General features: G+C 34.3%; 1 protein-coding gene across 1 annotated transcript in view; it reads right to left on the bottom strand.

Annotated features, from left to right (window-relative positions):
- The window catches only part of myo7bb (myosin VIIBb), a 31,572-nt gene extending 19,284 nt beyond the window's left edge, over positions 1 to 12,288 (bottom strand). The window contains exons 1-12 of the mRNA XM_051132739.1: positions 12,038 to 12,288; positions 11,793 to 11,894; positions 9,407 to 9,559; positions 6,714 to 6,898; positions 4,968 to 5,089; positions 4,745 to 4,887; positions 3,578 to 3,691; positions 2,487 to 2,640; positions 2,294 to 2,370; positions 2,036 to 2,155; positions 974 to 1,116; positions 9 to 219 (exon numbers count right to left, since the gene is read on the bottom strand). Of these exons, the coding sequence (XP_050988696.1) occupies positions 9 to 219; positions 974 to 1,116; positions 2,036 to 2,155; positions 2,294 to 2,370; positions 2,487 to 2,640; positions 3,578 to 3,691; positions 4,745 to 4,887; positions 4,968 to 5,089; positions 6,714 to 6,898; positions 9,407 to 9,559; positions 11,793 to 11,894; positions 12,038 to 12,055 (1,542 nt within the window). The 5' untranslated portion in view covers positions 12,056 to 12,288. The remainder of the gene's footprint in view (positions 1 to 8; positions 220 to 973; positions 1,117 to 2,035; positions 2,156 to 2,293; positions 2,371 to 2,486; positions 2,641 to 3,577; positions 3,692 to 4,744; positions 4,888 to 4,967; positions 5,090 to 6,713; positions 6,899 to 9,406; positions 9,560 to 11,792; positions 11,895 to 12,037) is intronic.
- Between the last annotated feature and the right edge of the window lie 8,386 nt (positions 12,289 to 20,674).

Here is a 20,674-nt window from a genome sequence, read left to right as displayed (position 1 = left end):
AAGCTCACCTTAGGAAAGGTGCTCTCCTCATCAATCAGAGCCAGTATGTTGAGAGGTTTAACAGCCAGCAGGTCCAGGGTTTTCTGGTTGTCACTGAAAGCCATGCGCTTCCATGTGATTCCTTCTTTACTGTACTCATCCTGCTCCAGCTTGAAGACGTGTCTCACAAAGAACTGCTGCAGGTTCTCATTGGCAAAATTAATGCACAGCTGCTCGAAACTAAACAAATAGAGGGCAGAAATATAGAGAAATTATATTTATGACTCAAGAGTACTGTCAAAATTCTATCTATAGATCTATCTATCCACACTGACCAAAATTAATAATTGCAACACTTCTGTTTTTGCCCCCATTTTTCATGAGCTGAACTCAAAGACTTTTTCTACGTACACAAAAGGCCTATTTCTCTCAAATATTGTTCACAAATCTGTCTAAATCTTTGTTAGTGAGTACTTCTCCTTTAATAAGATAATCCATCCACCTCACATGTGTGGCATATCAAGGTGCTGATTAGACAGCATGATTATTGTACAGGTGTGCCTTAGGCTGGCCACAATAAAAGGCCACTCTAAGCCTAAGACACACCTGTGCAATAATCATGCTGTCTAATCAGAATCTTGATATGCCACACCTGTGAGGTGGATGGATTATCTCGGCAAAGGAGAAGTGCTCACTAACACAGATTTAGACAGATTTGTGAACAATATTTGAGAGAAACAGGCCTTTTGTGTACATAGAAAAAGTTTTAGATCTTTGAGTTCAGCTCATGAAAAATTGGGGCAAAAACAAAAGTGTTGCGTTTATAATTTTGGTCAGTGTACCTATTATATATAGATCCATCTAAATTATACTTAACTGTAGTAATGAAGTACAATTGCTCAAGTACTTTAAATCCAGGCTAAATAACCATATTAAGTTGTCATTTAAATGTTTTATTTTAAAATAATTTTTAGTTTAGTCAACAATTACTTACCTATTCCGAGGGAAGTTCTCAAAGCCAAAAATGTCGAGCAGGCCGATGGACTTGCGCGTGTAGGAGGGCTCATCAGTCTGGGGTTTGAAAATGGCACCGTTTATTTTTGTGAACATCCAAACAAACAGCCTCCCGTACATGGCCTGTCAGGGATTTAAACAAAAATTAATTTACATGTACAATAATAGTGAGCAATTGGGAAGCCTGAATGGCATTGCATATCATCATCATGCAGGGCCTTCCATTAATATTGGCACCCTTGGTAAATATGAGCAAAAGTGGCTGTGAAAACAAATCTGCATTGCTGCAAAATTCTAACCTACCACTGATGTAAAACAATGGAAAGTGGGGGGGAAAATCTCATTATATAAATAAATGTTTTTCTCTAGCTCACACTGGCCACAGTTATTGGCAACTAATTATTGCAACGTCCTTTTCTCGTCCTTTTTAACGTGAGTTTTCTCCTGACAAGACCACCTGACATGAGATCAGAGACCATTCCTTCATACAGAATCTCTCCAGATCCTTCAGATTCCCAGCTCCATGTTGGTGCTTCTTACATTTACATTTAGGCATTTAGCAGACGCTTTTATCCAAAGCGACTTTCAAAAGAGGACAATGGAAGCAATGAAAATCAACAAAAGAGCAATAACATGTAAGTGCTATGACAAGTCTCAGTTAGCCTAACGCAGTACATGTAGCAAAGGTTTTTTTTTTAAATTATATAATAAAGAAAAAAAACAGATAGAATAGAAAAACAAAAAAGCAAGCTAGTGTTAAAGGCCTTACCAAAAGAATGGAGACTATAGAGTGCTAGAGCTGCTAGAGGGTCAAATAAAGATGGAAGAGATGTGTTTTAGCCAATTTTTGAAGATGGCTAAGGACTTAGGTGTTTGGATCACAACTTGATCACAAGTGACAGTAAAGACATTTACAGTATTACAAGAAAAATAATTTCATATAAATCCTTTCTGTATTATGGTTTCAATAAATGCTGCCCTGGTAAGGCTAAAAGTCTTCGGGAAAAAACTTTTGGACGAGTATGTGTGAGCATGCTGGTACCTTTGCAAAAGCATCTCTGGTGTCTGCGGCTTGCTCTGAGTTGAGGGGCTTTGTGACTTTCTCTCTGTTCGTCATGAAGGAGCGATGGGTCAGACTCTTATCAAGAGTAGCATCATTCACCTGCAACGTGACAGAAGTGCTGTCATCAAATACATTCAGCATTTAAAAGTTTGATTACATAAATACAGACATCTTTAAAAAATGAATTGAAGAGAAGTGCTAAAATCAGCATTAGCTCTAAAGAGCTGTTCTCTGTACCTCCAACAACTTGGCAGTGACGGAAAAGTGATTTGATGACAGGACGTCACAGGTGTCCATGTTGTTCATTATAGTGCCTGAAAAAGATCAGGAGCACATCATATAACTTCTGTACAATAACTACAACAACTTCTGTTTATGGGAAGACAGTTAAATGTTATTACTGTAGCAAAAAGGTTATATAGACACTAACTCTGAAAGTCGACATTGCCCATGTGGAGAATGGCAGCGAGTAATTTGAAAATTTCCCAGCAGTCCTTTTCTGAGAAGGTGAGGATTTTTAGAGCAGCACGAATTCGTCCAAACTCATCAGTATCATCCCGACCATCACATGTCAAACAGTTACCCTAGATGACCATCAGAAGAAACATTTATTGCACTTGAGTCAGTGATTACCAGTATCAAAATCTGATAAAGGAATCTGATTTAGAGAGAAGGACTGATTTTAAAGGGGTCATGATTGGAGAAATTAAAATTCCATTCATCTTTTGACAAATAAGAGGTCACTGCACTAAAAAAAATATCACTCCGCCCGCCGATTCGCACACGTAATGTCACAAGAGAAGCAAACGCATGTCTGCGCAGAAATAAAACGATAAAGACGGCGCCAAGATATAGAAAAAACACAGTCTTTGCATTGCCTTCCTTCTGATCCAAAGATTAGGAAAGAGTGGAACAAACGTGTCAGTAAGAACTTTCTGTTCACTTGATTTTACTGCGGATTCTTTTACAAACAAACCACAATTTAACACAGAATTTTTAGAAAGATTGAAACTACAAGACTATACTGGATCTGACTGCTTTGTCTACTATTACAGATCGTTCGATATGTACTGAGTATTTATGCGATTTTAACCTAAATCACAGTACACACAACTGTTAGCCAATCATAGCAGTGGGCCCTTACTTATGAGTCTACAATTCCTCACCTGTTCAAACAGAGCGTTCCATTTGAGGGGGTCAAAATAGGAAAGTTAATAGCCTGTTACTTGTAAATTGTGATGTTTTTTGACATAAAAAACTTTATGACATTATAAGTGGACCTCAGAAAACAATACAAAATAATAAAAAAGCCAGCTCAGACCCTTTAAAACTCAATGGATATAACATCAATAATGTTAAGATGTAGATATGTTTTACTTGGATTTGACTGAATTAAGGTATACATTTAAAATGGCAGAAAAACTCCAAAACTTAAGACTTAAGATATTTGCTGAATACATGAGCAAAAAGAAAAGTGTTACAACTCCTCTCCTCTCCTCTCAAAAAAAAAAAAGCACTTACCTCAGTCAGGTACTTGAACTGTGATGCATCAGTAAGAGAGAGTGTCTTCTTTTGGTCACTTGGCATCCCAGATAGCATACAATAAAATATGTGGTAGTTCCTTTCCTGAGGTGCCTAAAAAATTAAAATAAATTACATTAAATTGTATTGTATTTACTCCATAATTTTTTTTAGGTTTCATTAACATGATAAATATTAGTTAATATTTATTACACAAAAATATATATATATATTTATAAGCAATTTAAGACTATTGGAAATGAAAAGTGCATAGCTAGTCATAGGCTCTTGATGTTTTTGCTTAACCACGTAAGGTGAACAGTCTTGGACTCAAAGGTACAAAGCTGTCACTGGGGTGGCACCCTACAGTACAAAAGCTAAAAAAGCATATCTTTGTATCTTATTTACCCCTAAATGGTCCATAATAGTATCTTAAAGGGATAGTTCACCCAAAAATGAAAATTCTTCCAAACCTGTAAGACCTTCGTTCATCTTCGGGAACACAAATTAAAATATTTTTGATGGGAACTAAAAAGGTATATATTAGTACCATTTGAAAGTGTAGTGACAGCTACAGTTGCAATCAAAATTATTCAACCCCCATAGACTGTAGTACTTTACAAACACAAGCTTTTCTGAAGATCCAGGACTTAAAAAAAAAAGAATCTACAACAGTTTACTGGCATATTAAAAGTGATCATTTCAATAAATGTTTTGACTTATAGGATTTTTTAATAACACAGCTATGTCATAATTATTCAAATCATCTTAAAACAAAAATAAGCATTTAGCTTTTTCAGGCAAGGAATGGGCCAAGATTGTAGTAGAGAGGTGACAGATGCTTCTAAGCACTTACAAGCAGCATTTATTGGTGGTTTTAACGAATAAAAATTCTGTACCAAAATTTTACTTTTGGGGGTTGAATAGTTTTGAACATAAACATTTAGAGCCAATTAGAATTTTTTTTTCATTATTCCTCAACTTACGTTCTCAGAATTACTCAAATTTGTATTAATAAACTTTCTCCAACAGTGTACTGATGCCTTTGTTGAATTGTTTTCACTAAATTTTGTTCTCTGCAGCACAATCTCTTGCAGGTCAAAGGGGGTTGAATAATTTTGATGGCAACTTCATGTACCTTTTTTTTTCTGTAAAACATAGTCTCACCTGATGACAGACACGAGACTTCTCCAGCAGGTACTGTTCCATGTGAGCTCCCTCTATAACGCCGTTTTTATTAAAGAAGACCTCCACATATTTCCCAAAGCGGCTGGAGTTATCATTCCGAATGGTTTTGGCGTTCCCAAAGGCTGTAAGATATGCATAAATGAGAGAGCTTTCTATGGAAATGACTGAAATGGTCCACCAAACAAGCCTGTTCAGCACTTACCCTCCAGGACGGGGTTGGCCTGTATGATCTGCTGCTCGATCCAGGAGTGCTGCCCGCTCACAGCAGCCAGGAACTGAAGAATCAGTTTAGTGCTTTCTGTCTTTCCTGCACCAGATTCTCCACTGTTACACAAACCAAAATCATTTATTATTTATTGCTTGTCAAGATTTGTAAAGATGAAAGTATCTGGTAAATTAATAAATATAAATGTGTAATATAAATTAAATAAACCTGATAAACTGATAGTAAAAATATTTTTTTTATATATGTAATGAAAACAATACAACTATATAATATAATATAATATAATATAAAATCAAAGTCATTGTACACATTGGATTTAATTGCTGTTTACATTCACTTTTTTGGCATTAGACCAAGTTCGCAAAGAGGAAAACTTCTGTCTAACTGTACATTGACCACTCGCCATGTTGGAATCGTGTCACTGCACGTGACTCCCGGATAATCGAAAATGGGCAAAAGAGGCGAGACGTTAGTGGAGCTGATGGTGGCGCGACGGTGGTGACATTCACCTGTCACTCAAGTGGCCATGCACTAAATTATGCTGAACTTTAAGGCTTAATATAATTTAAACGGTTGACATGAAGGGCAAAATTTGTTACATAGACGAAAACCACTTTTTGTACCAGGCTGTAGACATATTTTTTTCTGCTGTAAAGCTGGGCATTTTTAACATGGGGAGTCTATGGGATTGACTCCTTTTTGGAGCCAGTCTCTAACGGCCAGTCGATAAATTGCAGTTTTATTCACTTCCGTTTTGGCTTCAAGAGGGAGACATGTTGCTGCTTGTGTATGACTGAATGTGTACATCATATGTAAAAACATTTACTTAAGTGCAGCATCTGTTTAGCCAGCTTCTAACACATTTTAACACATTTTGTGTTAAATGTGTTATAATGACAAAAAGAAAAAAACAACACAATATGTGTTAATTATCAGCCAATCACATTGCTGCTTGCGTCACTTCATGAGCCGTCATTCTTCTTGCGCATTTCAATCCTCGCGCTTTAACATTTCACCATAGTGGAATATCTTTGACGTGTGGGGGAACGGTAAATGTTTGGATTTGGCATTAGAAGCTTTTAAAATATCTTTTGTGATCATTTGTAGACAGTTGAGGCGCATTTTACATACCTGGAAGCCGGAAAACTGCGGTGTGAGCCACGCCCGCATTAAAGCTACATGATTTTGGCAGTGGGAATTAATTATAGCAAGATTTATGGCTTCTTTTTTGGATTTATTGCTCGTTCGATTGTTTTTAATTAATCATTAACACACTGTTTCACACGAGGAAATTTATGCTGTTCACCGCATCTCTTTTTCTCACTGAAAATAAACAGAGCTCACAGTGCCATGTATTGTGTAAAATGCCCTAAGACATTGACATTACCTTTGACGCTTACGTTTTCTTTGCTTTCTAGCAAACATTAGCTCGCTATACTATAATGTGTATAAATAACAAATGTGTCTTTATTTGCACTCTTGCAGCTTTGACTGGAAGATGACACTGAAGTGCGTGTGCAAGGGTTAAGGGCGTAGGTTTGCTTTTGACATTGGTGGGAACATAACAGCAGATAACCTCCCCCTCCCCTACGCCCAACCACCCAATCGCAATTATGATTGACCTTTGACTGCAGTTTTATGCCATCAAAAGTCTTTATTTATAACTTAGCCACACTATTAGATTAGATTCTCAATATTTAGAAGAAAAGACCACATATGTACCTGATGATGCAGCACTGGTTGCGATTGTTGCGGCGCATGTTGTAGTAACAGCTGTCAGCGATAGCAAAGATGTGCGGTGGGAGCTCGCCTAGTTTACGCCCATGATACATGTCCACCTGCTCCGCAGTGTAGATGGGCAGCATCTGATAGGGATTCATGGCCACCAGAACAGAGCCAATATAGGTCTACACAGCACACACAGAGAAAACTTGATATATCACATAGGTCATATACAGAGGGATCCTGAAGAGACCACTTCTGAAAATCTAGGATTAAAATTTATATCATGTCAAGTCATTCCAGAAAACATGATCATTGGGTTTTACACAAAGATGCAGCTCAAGTGTTGCTGTTATTGAGGCAAAAGCACTACAGCTGAGGTCAAAAGTTTACATACACCTTACAGTATCTGCAAAATGTTAATTATTTTACCAAAATAAGAGGGATCATACAAAATGCATGTTATTTACTGACCTGACTAAGATATTTCACACAAAAAGCATATAGTCCACAAAAAAAAAAATAGTCCACAATATAATCCACAAATAAAAATAATAGTTGATTTTTCAGCATTTTTGTGTATTTGAACCCTTTCCAACAATGACTGTATGGTTTTGAGATCCATCTTTTCACACTGAGGATAACTGAGGGACTCATATGCAACTATTACAGAAGATTCAGAAGAAGGAAAAACAATGCATTAAAAGTCAAGGGTGTAAACTTTTGAACAGAGTAAAGATGTTCTTATTTTGCCTAAATAACATATTTAACGGGTCTTTATGCATCGTGTTTCCTTCTGAAGCATCAGTGAGTGTTTGAACCTTCTGTAATAGTTGCATATGAGCCTCTCAGTTGTCCTCAGTGTGAAAAGATGGATCTCAAAATCATACAGTCATTGTTGGAAAGGGTTCAAATACACAAAAATGCTGAAAAAAAAACAAAGAATTTGTGGGACCTAAATGATTTTTCTGAAGAACAGCAGGTAGTTTAACTGTTCAGGACAATCAAGGGACTCATAAACAACTATCACTAAACAAACAAACACAGCTGTGGATCATTCAGATAACAACACAGTATTTTTGCATTTTTATAAATTCAACTATTATTTTCTCTTGTGGACTATATGTAAATGTCTTTTATGTGAAATATCTTATTCAGGTCAGTACTAAATAAAAAAATTTGGCAAATATTTTGGTAAAATAATTAACATTTTGCAGATTCTGCAAGGTGTATGTAAATCTTTGACCTCAACTATACATACTTTAAGCTAATCACAAACAAATCAAAAGCTATCCTTAAAGTCCTTGTAAAGGCAATTCAGAAAATTGTTTCTAAACACTTAAACAAACAAAGCAAAACACATGTTACAAAGACTGTGAACTATGTACTGAATTGTGGAGTTTTGGGCAGGGCTAAAATCATGACACACTGGAACCACTGAGCATGGGCCCTCCCCTAACACTATAATAACTAGAGCACATTAGTGGTTCGCCAGCTCAATCGCCAGTTACTGTTATTACCATAAGTTACTACAGCCTACAGTTTGCTAGCTAGCGATGCCTTCGTCACATAAATGCATATTACCTGGTAGCAATAATTTAAAAAACAAATATTTTTATAATTTGAGCTATTTACATCTGCATTACTGGATGGCACAAAGTTAGTTTGTCATTATATTCACTGATCCTCCTTATCAAATGTAGAAAATACAACAATAAATGATTTTCCATAAGATAATGCTATTTGAAGGAAATATGTTTAGACAACAAAAAATACAGGTAGTTATTGTATATGACTTCCTGAAAAAATCCTATATAGCACACATCCTGACCTCTCATTAATTATTAACTGTGTACCAAAGCAGCCAAGATTTATTAGATTAGAATGAAGATAAACCTAAGGGCTGCTTTAAACGTCATCATTGTAATTATGTGTTGCAATGGTAACACTTTACAGTAAAGTGTCATTTGTTAACATTAGTTAATGTATTAACTAACATGAACAAACAATGAACAATACATTTATTACAATATTTATTCATTTTTGTTAATATTAGTTAATAAAAATACAGTTGTTCATTGTTAATGTTAGTTCACAGTACATTAACTAATGTTAACAAACACAACTTGTGATTTTAATAATGTATTAGTAAATGCTGAAACTAACATTAACTAGGATTAATAAATGCTGTAGAAGTACTGCTTATTCTTAGTTCATTTTAACTAGTGTTAACTCATCAGATGACTTGAATGAATGACACTGCTATTACCTGTGCTGGGCCATCTGGTAATAACAGCTTTTTAATCTGAAAGAGTGCCATGATCATCCTAAAGTTTTTTTTTTTTTTTTTTTTTGATGAACTGTGACCCTAGACCAGAGAGCACCTTGACCTTACAGTTTTTCCAGAGAGGCACTCTCTACTTTTGGACTTTGAAACTCATGAGGTCATATTGAGGAAGTTTTAATTTAGATATTGTGGTACGATAATTCATGTACCATTATTTTAAAGTGTTACCAAGAAAGTGAACTTCAATTTTGCTGTATTTTAGTCTTCCACCATTAAAATTATGATCACTATTAAAAACAACTCAAATGTTATTTAGGAAAAGCATTATATTTAAACTGATGACTACAGAGGCTGAGTACAAATTCACAAACCACTGCATTTTATATAATAAGTTGAATAAACTCACATATATCATGCCATGTTTGTGGCGCACCAACAGGTTTCTGAGTAATCCGGCTTCGCTGAGGTCCCCCAGTCGGATCATGTCATCCACACCCTCTACTGAGGTGGGGTGCATAGGCTTCAGACTGGCCTTTTCCCCCTCCGGGATATGGTGCTCCTGGAAAACCATCACAATACATGAGATTCATCCAACTACACAAGTGTAGATGAATTAAAAACACTAGAATAATATAGCATGTGTTGTCATGTAGATTATTAGGGGGAGAGCAGGGCTAGTTGTCACATTTTTACTCCAGTGAATAGTCGTAAGAGTATATCTATTGGTCATTTCCTGTATAGACGCATATAAAGAGATAGTTCACCCAAAAATGAAAATCTGTCATTAATTACTCATTAATTTACTCTCATTTCATTCCAAACCTGTAAGACCTTTGTTTGACTTTGGAACACAAATTAAGATATTTTTGATGAAATCTGAGAACTTTCTGACCCTGCATACACTCCTAAAAATAAAGGTGCTTCATGATGCCATAGAAGAACCTTTTTGTCTAAATGGTTCCATAAAGAACCTTTAACATCTGAAGAACCTTTCTGTTTCACAAAAGGTTCTTTGTGGCAAATAAGGTTCTTCAGATTCTAAAAAGGTAAGCAAAAAATGGTTCACTGCAATAAATGCTTTTCTTACTCAGATTGTTTGTGTTGTTTCTAAATTCTAAAATCAAGAAGGATTTTCTAGACAAGCAAAAAATTTGTCTTGTTTTCAGAATAAACAAGTCAAAATTAAGTCAGTTTTTGCTTGAAACAAAGAAAATAATCTGCCAATGGGGTAAGCAAAATAATCTTGTTTTCTGCGTGAAATAAGATTATTTTGCTTACCCCAATGGCAGATTATTTTGCTTGTTCTAAGCAAAAACTCACTTAAATTTGATGTCTTTATTCTGAAAACAAGACAATAATTTTTGCTCGTCTAGAAAATCCTTCTTGATTTAAGAATTTTTATATATTTTTAGCTGGAAACAAGTCAAAAAATCTAAGAAAGAAAAGCATTTTTTGCAGTGTTCTTTAAAGAACCTTTGACTGAATGGTTCTTTGTGGAGCCAAAATGGTTCTTCTACGACATGGCTTGAAGAACCTTTTGAAACACCTTTATTTTTAAGAGTGTAGACAGCAACCCAACTGACATGTTCAAGGCCCAGAAAGGTAGTAAGGACGTCAATTAAATAGTCCATGTGACATCAGTGGTTCAGCCTTAATTTTATGAAGCTACGAGAAGAAAGACTGAACTTCCGTGTCAGTCTTCGTCGCACGTTCACAAGAGTACATCGACACATGGCTGGGCAAAAAATTGCAAGTCACCCTCTGTCGAAATCTTGTAAAGAAATGTAAAGAAAGTTCAGCACAGCATTACTGAATAAAGTAATTATTTTTGCCTTTGTTTTTGTGTGTGTGTGTACAAAATGTATTCTCGTAGCTTCATAACCGTACAGTTGAACCACTGATGTCACATGGGCCTTGAACGTGTCAGTTGCGTTGCTGTCTTTACAGACTTAGAAAGCTTTCAGATTTCATCAAAAATATCTTAATTTGTGTTCCAAAGATGAACGAATGTCTTAGGGGTTTGGAACAACATGAGGGTGAGTAATTAATGACAGAATTTTCATTTTTGGGTGAACTATCACTTTAAAGTCTTGGCAAAAAACGGTGTTGCCGCAGTGGAAATTGCCATTAAACGGCCTATAGGTTTTTCTGTTTAAAAAAATAATATTATGATTAACATTTAATGTTATTATTACATTATTTAAACCTTATTAACACATTGATAATTATTTATTAATATATATTTATATGTCAGCGCTGATAGTCTTGTGGGCAGCGCGCCGACATACAGCGCCATGCTCTGGGCGTCCCGTGTTCGAATCCCAACTGTCAATTCTGATCTGTCCTGTCTCAATAAAGGCAAAAAATTGATCTTTAAAAAAATATTTATTAATGTAGCACATTTAGCACCACAATTAAAATAAATAAACAATGAATGAAAATAGCAAAATGACTACGCAAACATACTAAAAATTGTTTTTAACTCTAAAAATGCAAACAAATACAATTGAAATGTGTAATGTTTTAAAACACAAGTGACAATTTGCTTCACCTGCCTTTTTTTTTTTTAAATATACCCGACAACAACAAATTATATAATTATAGTGAAAATTCAGTTTGAAGGACAGAATTCTTATAAACAAAAAAATCAAGATGGTTTTGAACTACTGTATGTAGCTAGAGAAAGCCTAGATGTTAGATGTTAGACTCAAAACCTGTCAAATAAAACCCCTTGTGACAATTAGCGCAGGTCTCTCCTACCGTACAAGTCATTGCACAGTCATGGTTTTTACCTTCCCTTCATCATCAACCAGGTAACACTGTCCACTGCCTGAGACCTTCACGTAACCTCCAATAGGGACCCCAATACTGGACTCGATCCAGACGTGATCCCCCTAGATTCACATTCACATTAACTACATTTTAAAACCAAGCACTAGTCGCAACCAACTCAAATATCGCAATTTCACAAAAAAACATATTGCTTAAGGAAAGACAGTTGACAAATAAAATGACAAATGAATAAATGAATACAGACCTTTTTTAACATCACCATTTGGACGATCCGTTTTGTACCACAGGCATCTAATTGAAATTAAAACTCCCCAAAAGACAATTAAATAAATACATTAACAGCTTAGAAATGTAAACCTCATTAAAGCGTGGATAGCCGAAAACTATGACTTGTATAAATGATGATCTTTTTGCTAACTGTGGACAACACACCCTTGCTACCTAATTCCAAGGAGAAATTAACAACATAAGTGTCCAAACATTATTTTTCCACTCGCTTATGTGACAGCAACAAGGAAGTGTCCCTGGTGTTCATCTCTTTATGGCCTCTAGACTTTGCTCTATCATGGACTGATTATCAGCATCAGCCACTCCGGGCAGTGAAGAGACGTCATTAGCAGTCTTAGAGTTTGAATCTTTAAGTTTCCAATGAGCTGAAATGCAACAAAGTCAGAAACAAATCATGAGCTAGACAAGGGCTTCAAAATCAAGAGTGGCTTGAGATATGGAAAATCTGAAATTCTGTGCATCTTATCCAAAAAAAACCAAAAAAAAATCCCCTATCCATTAAGTACACACGACATGTGCCTTTTGGACTTTTCACGCAAGAAGAAGATGGTACCAGAGGACACCTTTATTATTTGAGTCAGAGAGGCTGTTAAGCAGTAAAACTGTGAGATTCTGGAGGATACGTTCATTCACACAGTCTCGGTTTACAGATACTGGAAATGTTTGGGCGTCACACAAGCAGTGGTTTTCAGAAATGACGATGACACTGCACGCATTGATTATGACAACATATAGAAGCAGCCAGCAGGTTTCAAAGTACACAGTTAATAACGCACTAATACATCATCATTTTATTTCACACTTAGAATTATTGCAGCCGCTACTTAGATAAGCGCAATTAATTATGTTTAAGGTATAAGGATGTGAGGTGTTAAGTTCTGTGTTATTAATTTCCATGGAGATGAGGCTAATACCAAACCATCTGGTTGACTATAGAACCATAAATTACTCAAGAAAGGAGGGATCGATTATTTATGTACTTAGAAACTCCAAACATTAGTCACACCATATAAACTGATAACTATTACTTATCTAAACACATTCTATTCCAGCCCTAAGACAACCACACAAGGATCTTGATTTAAACAGTGGCTTCATTATGTAAATAAAACATGTCTATAAAGTCAAAAAGGGAAAAACCGAATAAACAGCACTTATTTTCAGTTTTTCTGAAAAAATACTAAACCTAATGACCCGCTTGTTTAAAGGAATTAAATAACATGCAGTTAAACTACATAGACTATCTTTGGAAAGTTTAGGGTCAGTAAGTTCAGCAAATTAGACTGGAGTAATGGCTGCTGAAAATTAAGCTTCGTCATCGCAGGAATAAATTACATTTAAACATATCAAAATAAGTTATTTTAAATTGCAATAACGTTTTACAATTTTATTAAAAAAATATTTACTTCCCTTAGTGTTTTGCCATTCAGTAAATCATAAACTAAACAAAACAATTTCCAAAGTAACCTCATCAAACTTTATTGCTCAAGCCAGCTGCTGTCATTAAAAGTTTGTTTAATGTTTCTAAAAGTCTCTGCATTTTAGATTAAAAATACAGAAAAAAATATAAAAACAGTAATATCATGAAACACTTTTACACTTTTAAATAACTGTCTATGTTATAAGAACACAAATTTCACAATTCGATTCCGATTAGATTTAATTTAGATTATTTTGCGCAGTACATGGCAAATTTTCTCAAAGAAAAAATCTCTCAACTGGTCAATATCACTGTAGAGTGCCTTTACATAAATAACTCATTTGCCATGATAACTTAACATAAAAATGAGTAATAAACAGTGTGTTATAATAGTCTAAGTTTTTATATTAATAACAAAAGCATTACTTGGCTCTTTAGATACATTTTATAAATTTTTTAAAGTTTAGAGTAGGAGGATGGGTGTTGTTTTGCTCTGTCCCATGCACTTCTCATTAAATATGAATGAGAGTAGAATATAGTTAAATCATAAAATGTTCACATTTTTTTCTCCTGTTAATATTTTGTTAAATCAAAGAGTGTATTGATCATTTAATAATAAAAACTTCGCAGGAATAAATTACAATTAAACATATCAAAATAAGTTACTTCCCTTAATGTTTTGCCATTCAGTAAATCATAAACTAAACAAAATGATTTCCAAAATACCTCATCAAACTTTATTGCTCAAGCCAGCTGCTGTCATTAAAAGTTTATTTAATGTTTCTAAAAGTCTCTTACTCTCACAAACGCTGCATTTTAGATTAAAAATACAGAAAAAATAAAAACAGTAATATCATGAAACACTATTACACTTTTAAATAACTGTCTGTGTTATAAGAACACAAATTTCACATTCCGATTAGATTTAATTTCTATTATTTTGCGCAGTACATGGCAAATTTTCTCAAAGAAAAAATCTCTCAACTGGGTCTATATCACTGTAGGGTGCCTTTACATAAATAACTCATTTGCCATGATAACTTAACATAAAAATGAATATTAAACAGTGTGTTATAATAGTGTAAGTTTTTATATTAATAACAAAAACATTACTTAGATACATTTTATAAAGTTTTGAGTAGGAGGATGGGTGTTATTTTGCTATGTCCCATGCACTTCTCATTAAATCTGAATGAGAGTAGAATATATTTAAATCATAAAATGTTCACATTTTTTTCTCCTGTTAATATTTTGTTAAATAAGAGAGTGTATTGATTATTTGATAATAAAAACAATATTTTTATTTAATACAAATGAAAAGTTTGTCCATGTCCCTTGAATAGTTGTCCACCCTGTCATATTGGGCAATCCGCCACTTTAAGAAAAGGCCGTCCCCCTTAGTGATATCTGGACAACATATTTTCTGTCTCTTCAGTGGCGGGACCTTTAACGGCTGACATGAGTAAGTTGGTGACTTTTAAATTGACAAATTATCTTCGTATGAGTTTGCTTACTTGCTTTTCCTAAGCTTAACATGTCCATGTCCACTCCTATGCCAGAAATGATTAGAACACAGTATTTTAAAAATATTTAAGTTTAAATATACAAAATTCCCTTCAACAACCAGACTGACTATTTAGCCAGTCACAGTTTGTTGTAAGCTAATATGCTAATTAAAGCTCAAAATGTCCACCCTGTCATGTCAGCCACTTAGACTTAATAGGGTGGACATACACATGACAGGGTGGACATAGCATTCATTTGTAGTTAATATTGCTAAAAAAATAAAATAAATGGGGGTATATAAATGTGACTGAGAATGTAATTATATTATTTATTCATTTCCACACTGTCAGTATAAAATATTAAAATATTAAAATATGCCAGAAGTGATTACAATACAGTATTTTCAAAACATGCAACTTTAAATATACCAAATTATCTTCAACAACCAGACTATTTAGCTTGTCACAGCTTGTTGTAAGCTAATATGCTAATTGAAGCTCAAAATGTCCACCCTGTCGGCCACTTAAGACTCGATAAGGTCACACACATGACAGGGTGGACATAGCATTCATTTGTAGATATTATTGCTAAAACTAAAATGAATGGGGGGAATATCAATGTGATTGAGAATGTAATTATATTATTTATTATTATTATATTTTTTTCGAAGTAAAATAAATGTTTAATTATCAGATTTTGTCATGATTTGTGTGTTTTGCTTTATGTGTCCACCCCGTTGTGTGCTGGTCCACCCTGTCATCTTGATATTTTAAAATAATATTTTAAATAATAATTTAATCATATCTATTGATACGAATTGTGTGAGTTTCTTTAAAAACACATGGTTTACATAACATCTTTTATGTATTTATAATTTGAAAGCAAACAAATAACGCTGTTTAGGAAAGGGACATTATACCTTTCCAAAAATATAATTTGCATCTTAATATTGCAATGTAAATGTATTTAGTAATATATATGTCCATGACAGAGTGGACATATCTTATGGTTTATGCTTTGAATAATGGCCTATAATTATGGAGTGAATTTTGTGCCAATACTCATCAAACAAATGAGGCTTTTTGCAAATAAACACAATCTGCTTTGCAAAGAAAAACTCGACTTTCAAACAAGCGCAAAGTGATTTGCAAATACAAAACTATCTGAGAGAAAACGCAGTGGTATGGAGAAATAAATGTATTGTGTGTTACAACTGTGAGACTCATTTGCCTTTTTATGAGGAAACTTGGCTTGATTTTCTCACAAATGCGTGCAGGCAGATTTTCTCACAAACGCAACTGAGCAACTTTTTTCCAAAAACAGCAGTTGGCGCTGTTTGTGTTCTTTATTTTACAAAAGCACATTGTTTTGTTGTTATTATTACTATATACAAATAAAAGTAGACCATTTGCAGTTTCTAATAATCCCATGCTCGTATCTGTATTTTTAGTTCTTTTCGTGGTCATCAAGAAAGCATGACAAAACGCGCTGGTGTGGTCTTCAACCCCAGTTTTCAACCTAGTATTACATCAGCGTGAACTTGATCCTTCTCCCCAATTCACAGGACAAGGGTGACTCCAGAAGAGAAATATTCATCATTTTGCTTAGTTAAAAAATACATAATTATTTTAGACACAAATGATTGCACAGTGTTACAACGTTTAAAATGTTTTAGATATTGTACTGAATAATGTAATTTGTTTTCAGTTTTTTATTAATAATTAATTAACTCTTGGGTGATATTACCATATCTCACACTAAATTAAATTGTCTAAGCTTTCATTATTGGTACACAGTATTGTCGCTCTCCATAATACATTTGCATTTTAGTATTACAATATGTGACATGATATATTGTTATTATACCCCTGCGTTGTTTTGAATGTTGAACAATTGTATCAACATATGTATATATTCTATATCCCACGATCCAAAAGAGGATACAGAAAATGGATCTGTTTTTATAGAGAAAGACTTCCTAGTTAAATGTTTAGCCATGTCTCTACTGATTTTTGACCTAATCAGTCATGTTAACAATTTTACAGCACTTATTGTGAATTTCACTGACTTTGTAGTATAGGGTCACTTTGTGAAAACATCTAAATGGTTAATTATAGACATAGTAAGACAGAAACTCACCTGTTCCCCACTCATGTTGCTCTGCTGTATTCCCTGAAAAGGTAAATGGGTGTTTCAGGTCTCAGGAGACTCGTGTAAATGGACCGACAGCGACATCTTCATTTCTTTTCAAAGCAGATTGTTTATTTGCTGGCTTTGTTTGATGAATATTGGCACAAAATTCACTCCATATATAATTATTTAAAAAAATGTGTGGGAGGCATGACATGACATAAAGTGAATGGGAAATTAAGACCAACATTTTTTAATGTTTTAAGGCTTGAAAGGCACTCTATGGTGATACTGACCCATCTAATGCTGTAAAATATACAGGAGAGTCAGCTGGTATACATTTTAAGATTTGGGGGTTAAAATGAACTGATATAGCCTATAAACAATTCATTTATATTGAATTGTGTTTTTATAACAATAAAGTTATAATAATGACTTTACAAGTACATAATTATATCTCTAACGTTAATTCGCTTTTTGAAATATAAACATTTAAATGGTGGCTGTCATACAAACTTTAACGGATTTAGGCTATTCAAACATAAAGAGAGGGTACATTATAATGAAAATGTTAACGTTATATGGTGCGTGTATTTAACGAAATTAGTTAATTTTTCTAACCGACTGAGTTTATGGTCATGAAATATGTATTTTTCTGAGGTAACCACACCTGACACAGGCCCGTAGCCAGGGGGGGTTCGGGTGGTTCGAACGACCCACCCCATCCAGTCAAAGGTCCGGAATTTATGTAGGTTTTTTTTTTTTTTTTTAAACAAGTGTTCTTTTAAATAACAACGCACTTTTAAAGCCATAAAAAGTATTAAATACCTTAATAAGTATAAGAAAAGTCTTAATTATAATTTCAAGAGGTCTTAAATTTGGGGACGGAAAGATAAAAATAGCGTTACTTATGGATTAAATGTGCTAGTCGTTTGAAGCGCAACACGGACCGTTCGTCCGCTCGGATCACAGTTCACTCAGCAGCGGAGCGCAAGTTTACTAGAGCAGAAGCGTTTACTCGCGATCACTAAACAGCGCTGTGAGATCCAGAGTGAAGTGCTTGAATTCGGTGAAGAACACAATGACATGGCGATTTAAACATGAAACAGCACTGACAAACAGGAGAAACACTGTGCGCAGCCATAGTCAGAATCATTTAATATGGATTATTTTTACTGTAACACTGACTGCACTATGGTATTGCGTCAGAATTGTGGGACATGTCGCGCTATGTTATATTATTATGTAGCCGTATTAAATCTATTAAAGGAGTAATGGAATATAATTACAGTATTTTGTGATTAATAGGGTTTGTGCATTAATACTAAGATCACTGTTCTTCATACAAACACCTAGAACCCATGTAGTTCATTTTTATACCATGGTATTGAGGTGAATAATTATTATTAATAATTTCATCATACAAAAATAAGGTGGTTGTCGGCGCCGATGGCCTTGTGGGCAGCGCGCTCCGGGCTTCCCGTGTTCGAGTCCCGACTCGGGGACCTTTCCCGCTGCCTATATCACTTCCTGTCCTTTCTGATCTGTCCTGTCCATAATAAAGTTTTTTTTTAAAAAAATAAGGTTGCTACAATTTTAACAGATGTTACTGTTTTTGATAATGAACATTATCTGAGCTGTAAATCAGGATATCAGTTTAATATATTACTAGACAGCTTTTTCCATATTAATTCTATTTCTGCAGGTCTTTAAAAAAAAAAAGATATATAAATATATTATTTCTGCATAAATTTCCTTTCTTGACATTTGTATTTTGAAAAGGAGGAAAGACTGCATAGGGCTCAGAGGTTGAAAGGGGCCCAGAATGGGGGCTCAGAAAACTCAGCGGAAGGGTGTAGCATGGGTCAAGGAAGAACACAGTATATTCTTACCAGGGGCGGTTCTAGAACCGATTTTTCAGACTGTCATCAACTTTTTTGTTTGTTCAATTTGTACAATGAACATGGGTTAGAGCTCTTACTTCTGAGTTCTTAAAGTACACCAAATTAATGAGTTTCACTTTAAAATGTGTAAAATTTTCTCCTGGGGGAGCATGCCCCCAGACCCCCCTAGAGGGACACACCTTCACCCACCATTTGGATATGTGTTAGTACAAAGAATCTGTGATTTTATTACATTCAAAATGTCATTCATTTAATTAAATTACTTATTGCTTTAGGTATTTGTGTATATTTACTGAACAAGCCGATATCTTGGTAAGCAGTTTGACAACATTGTAGTAAATATTTTTGGTGAATCAAAAAATCATGCTTACTAAAATACCAGCACACATGATAATACAGCACAAATTGGTGTATGAGTAGTCAACAAAATGAAGTATTTGAACCTCATAGTTAAATACAAAATGAGTGGGAACTGAAAAAGGTCCACTTTTTGGAAAAAAAGAACCCCCCCTTCCGCTAGGCTGGCTACGGGCCTGTGACATGTTGTTTGCAAGCTGTTATTGACGTCTTTCTGCTGCTGAAACACTGATTGAAACACTGACAAGAGACAGGATACGGATTTTGGTAAGTATTTCGGTAGGTTGCTCTTTTTTAACATATCTTAGGATGCTTAGTCATGCTTATTTCGTGCTATAACGTCGTCAACTAGCATTAAAGCGGAGAAGATGATAAATTCGCGATGCCGCTTCTCTTGAACTAAGGCGCTACATTTGGTGCTGCCACTCATTAAACAGCGCCAAAACGGTATTTATTTTTTTTTTAATATTGCAAAAAAACTTACAGAATTTAAAATCTGAGACTTTGTTTTATAATAAAATTAAAATGTTACTATGTGTAAATGAACAAGTATGCAGATTCGATGTAAATTTTGAAAAGAGTTTGGGTGCTTAATAATTTTGTGGAATATTTTTCCACATATTTTTTTTTTTACTGTTCTTTTGATCAATTTAATGTGTCCTTACAGAATGAAACTGTTATTATTAGTGCTGTCAAATCTATTAATCGCATCCAAAATAAAAGTTAGTGTTTACATAATGTACACTACCAGTCAAACGTTTTTGAACAGTAAGATTTGTAATGATCTTCTGCTCATCAAGCCTGCATTTATTTGATCCAAAGTACAGCAAAAGCAGTACAATTTTTTGAAACATTCTTACTGTTTAAAATAAGTTTACTTTTTAAATTATTTTAAAATGTATTTATTCCTGTGATTTCAAACTGAATTTGTAGCATAATTACTCCAGTCACATGATCCTTCAGAAATCATTCTAATATTCTGTTTCTATTTCTTTCAGGTTTCTTTGATGAATAGAGGGTTCCGAAGAACAGCATTTATCTGAAATAAAAATATTTTGTAACATTATAAATGTCATCACTTTTGATTAAAAAAAGCAAGATTAGCATTCTTGCTAAATAAAAGTATTAATTTCTATAATTTCTTCCTGAAAAAAAATTTACTCATTGTTTAAAATAATAATAATAATAATAATAATAATAATAATAATAATAATAATAAATGTTTCTTGAACAGCAAATCAGCATATTAGAATGATTTCTGAAGGATAATGTGACA

The sequence above is a fragment of the Labeo rohita genome, chromosome 2 (genome assembly GCF_022985175.1).
Source record: "Labeo rohita strain BAU-BD-2019 chromosome 2, IGBB_LRoh.1.0, whole genome shotgun sequence".
Taxonomy (NCBI): Eukaryota; Metazoa; Chordata; class Actinopteri; order Cypriniformes; family Cyprinidae; genus Labeo; species Labeo rohita.
This window is presented reverse-complemented; position numbering and strand designations above follow the sequence as displayed.